General features: G+C 53.0%; 1 protein-coding gene across 1 annotated transcript; it reads right to left on the bottom strand.

Annotated features, from left to right (window-relative positions):
- Nucleotides 1–2,521: 2,521 nt before the first annotated feature.
- LOC101664211 (serine/threonine-protein kinase 40-like) lies at nucleotides 2,522–3,941 on the bottom strand. The gene is given in 2 exon segments (XM_045298725.1): nucleotides 2,522–3,211; nucleotides 3,214–3,941. Coding segments are annotated over 2 exon segments (1,305 nt in total). The 5' UTR covers nucleotides 3,872–3,941; the 3' UTR covers nucleotides 2,522–2,564.
- Nucleotides 3,942–3,971: the final 30 nt, after the last annotated feature.

Below are 3,971 nucleotides of genomic sequence, written 5' to 3'. Positions count from 1 at the left end.
TTCATTATTTCTTGTAACTCTTGTGGTAGCGTCTTCATTGCTAATATTTGCCAATGAATCATACAGTGAGTTCTGATGATTTTTGGTGACTCATTCAGTACCAAACGTTGAAATCCAGATCGACATCCTAGCATAGCTGGAGCACCATCTGTTCAAACACCACACACCTTTTCCCAAGAGACCTTATGCTCTTTCAGAAATGAACCAACTGTGTCAAATACATCACGTGCAGTAGTTGTCGATTCAAGAGGTTTGCAAAAAAGAAACTTATCTTTAAGTCTCCATTATGAATATACCTCGTGTAAACTAGTAACTGTGAACAGTTGCAACGCCTGTAGATTCATCAAGCTGGATGCTAAATATTGGAAGTGGAGCAGATTTAATTTCCTGGACTACATGATCAAGAATATCAGCAGAGAGCCCTGGGGACAATGTGCCTGTTTGGAACAGCGATGCACGGAGATGACCACAGGGCCGGCCCCACCACGGGACACAGTGTTCCTGGTTGACCCATCACACCACTGGGGACAGCACTGGAGACAAACGGTGGGAATTGCGCCCGCCATGAACTCACCATGACTCATGCCAGCCTCTGGGGGCATGCATCAGAGCAGCAGAGGGAGCAGAGCAGTGAGGTCCTCAGGGATAGAGGCGACGCCGGGGCATGGCACCCAATCAAACTTGACTGGAATGCACAGGTGAAAGAAAACAAGCAGACCCTGAACTATGCCTATGGTTATATATGTATGCATATGTGTGTATTGTTGTTGTTGTAGACATTGTTTTACTTTCTGTTGTTGCCTCGTTGCACTTAGTCTGGTGATGGTACATAGCATGTCTACCTGGAAAGGATAGGCGGAATAAACAAGCCAGAAGAGAGAACAATGGATGACAGATCAGGGGAGCATGGAGGCAGGGGAGGGGGGGAGGAAGGAAGAGGGTGTCAACAAGCACAGGGACAAGGGAACAACAAGTGATCCAAAATCAAAGTCAAGGAGGGTGCGGGAGGCCTTGCAGGGCCGGATCAAGAGCAATGTAACCGAGAGGAATGTCTAAAACCCAAATGAAGGTAGAACATGATAGTGGGAGAAGAGGAAAGTACAAAGAAACAGAGGAAAGAACTAGGAGGCAAAGGGTACTCATAGAGATATGAATACAGGCATATAAAGATGTAAATATATTTATATATGATGAGGGGGAAATAGATCTATGTACATATATTTATAGGTCAAGTATTAAGAAAACAGATGGACAGTGGGCCCCTACACAAGTATTCCCCCAACACAAGAACACTTTGTTCTAACAATTCGGCAGTCTGAGATGCTCACCTACCTGACATGATCGCTGAAGACAATGGGTGCACAAGCAAGTGTGGTGAAGAAAGCTGATGGTGCCCAGCTACCAAAAGATATAGCACCTGAAGCCTTAAAGATCTGAAGATAAACAAGCACCATCTAGTTGAGAGACAACAAAACCCACACGGAAGAAGCACACCAGCCTACACCTACTTGATTGCTGAGGACAAAGGGGGTGCATTAGCAAAAGTGGTGAAGAAAGCAGATGATGCCCGGCTATCAAATGATAAAGCATCTGGGGTCTTACAGGCTTGAAGAGAAACAGACGGCCATCTAGCTGAGAAACAACAAAACCCACAAGGAAGAAGCACACCAGCCTACCCTGACACAGATGCTGAAGACAAAGTGGGTACATAAGCAATTGCGGTGAAGAAAGCTGATGGTGCCAAGCTGTCAAATTACACAGAATCTGGGGTCCCACATACTGGAAGATAAACAAGGGGCCATCTAACTGAGAAACAACAAAGCCCACATGGAAGAAGTCCACCAGCCTGTAAGATGACAAGGCGGAGAAAGGGTCAGGTATCAGGCATCAAAGACCAAAAAGAAAAAAAAAATCATAACATTGTGAATGAGGGGGAGTGCAGAGTGGGGACCCAGGGCCCATCCAGGGGAAATTGGACATCCCCTTTCAGAAGGGCTATGGGGAGGTGAGGAGCAAATCAGAGTGCATTGTAGTAACGATGAAACATGCAGTTTTCCTTTAGTTCTTTTTTTTTTTTTTTCAGTACAAAAATAAATATATTTGAATTCAGTTTAAGATGAGGTGAAGGTTTTCCAAAGCTTGGACTGAGGGTTCCCGGGCCAGAGGGTGGGTGGCAGGGGCCTGGGTGCAATGAGACGCGGGCATCGTTTGGGAAGCAGCAACCGCTGCCCCTCAGCTTATTTGGACTGTGGGGAGCAGCTGTCCTGGGCCGGGTGGGCCGGGCGCTGGGTCGGGCCCTGGCCAGGCAGTGGGCTGCCGCCACCTCCCTCTCACTCAGTCCAGAGACAGCATGGTTAAGAGAGACAGAGGTAGATTAAAACGTCATGATCAAAAGCAGATTAGTTATCTAGGTTTCTCAGATTAAAAACCAAACAATCCAGCAATCATTCCGAAAGGTCGCCTCGTGGTACCTCTGCTGACCCCGTCTGTGACCTGGGCTGTCCCTGTCCCTGTCGCAGCCCGGGCCCAACGGCCAGGGGCAGGGCAGAGGCGGCTGGTGGCCACTATTTCCGCAGGTGGCGCTGTGCCAGGATGGCTGCGTCCAAAGGGTTTATGGGCTGCGCGTCGTGGCCCAGCCGCCGCACGGGGGGCACGCTGCCGAACTGCCGCTTGGGCAGCCAGCTGCGCACCTCGTGGCCCGAGCTCTTCTCCTCGGCCAGCAGCAGCTGCTGCCGCATGTAGTTCTCGAACTCGTACTGCGAGCACTCCTCCGTCACCTTCGCCTCCTGGGGGTTGTCAGTACTGCTCATCTGGTCATCGATGTCCGGAACCACTTGCAAAGGCCCACTCAGAGACGACAGGGACTGCCAGGACGCGATGATGGCGCTGAGGGCCTCCAGGACGTCAGAGGCGGCCAGGCGCTGCTGGGGGTCAAGCACCAGCAGCTTCCAGATAAGACACAAGGTGTTCTCGGAAACTCGCCCGTCCTCGGGGATGGTGTACTCGGCGGCCTTGATCTTGCGGAAGAGCTCCTGCGGGATGCTGTCGTAGAAGGGGAACTGGCCATACAGCATGGTGAAGAGTACCACGCCCAGGGCCCACACATCGCTCGGCTTGCCCCGGTACGGCCGGCCATTGAGCACGTCGGGGCTGATGTACGCGGGGCTGCCCCTCTGGTCCTTCAGGAGATCCCCCTCGCTCACGAGATGCTACCGAGGCAGAAGTTGGTGACGGTTATCCAATGAGTCCTCTTATTGAGCACCATGTTCCCGAGCTTCAGGTCTCGGTGCACAATGTTTTTCTGGTGCAGGGCCTCCACCGCGGGTACCACATCGTAGAAGATGACCACGGTCTCTCGCTCGCTGAGCCGCTTCTCCTTGATGACGTAGTGCTGCAGGTTGATCAGGTCGGCGGTCTTGTCGCTGAAGTCGTGTGCACAGAGGCAGTCGAGGACCAGGCAGATGCGCTTCTTCATCTTCCTCACCATCCGGCTGGACTCTGTGTCCTCCACAACTTCGCAGGTACGGTCCTGGAAGAGGCCGTGGTGGTGGACCACGCCGTCCTGCGTGTGGAGGAGGGAGAGCAGAGAGTGCTCGGTGTGGAGCAGCATCTTGCCTTGCCTCTCCTCTTGGCTCTCTAGTCCTTGGTCCCCTCGTTCCTCCAGGGTGAGAATCTTCAGTTGGTAGAAGTCATCTGTGCTATCCTTCCTCGCCAAACACTGCACGATGCTGGGCACCGGTGAGTTGCCCAGGCGGAGACCGAGGATGAGGGGCCCGGCTCGCTTCGCATGATTTCCGGAGGTGCCACTTCCCAGGGCCTTCGCTTTGGCTGATGTCTCCCCAGCTCCTCTGTCCGACGCTCTCCGCTTCATTCTCAGCTCTTCCCCCGGTGCTCAGCGCCGCTCGCCCATAGTCCTCAGCCCGGAGCCGGGGCTGCTCGGCGCTCCGTGCCGCGGGGCCGGGGCCTGGGCC

Source organism: Echinops telfairi, unplaced genomic scaffold (assembly GCF_000313985.2).
Source record: "Echinops telfairi isolate 266 unplaced genomic scaffold, ASM31398v2 ScPeMD7_7453;HRSCAF=8491, whole genome shotgun sequence".
Classification (NCBI taxonomy): Eukaryota; Metazoa; Chordata; class Mammalia; order Afrosoricida; family Tenrecidae; genus Echinops; species Echinops telfairi.
Note: the sequence above shows the minus strand (reverse complement) of the source record. Positions and strands in the feature narration are given on the sequence as shown.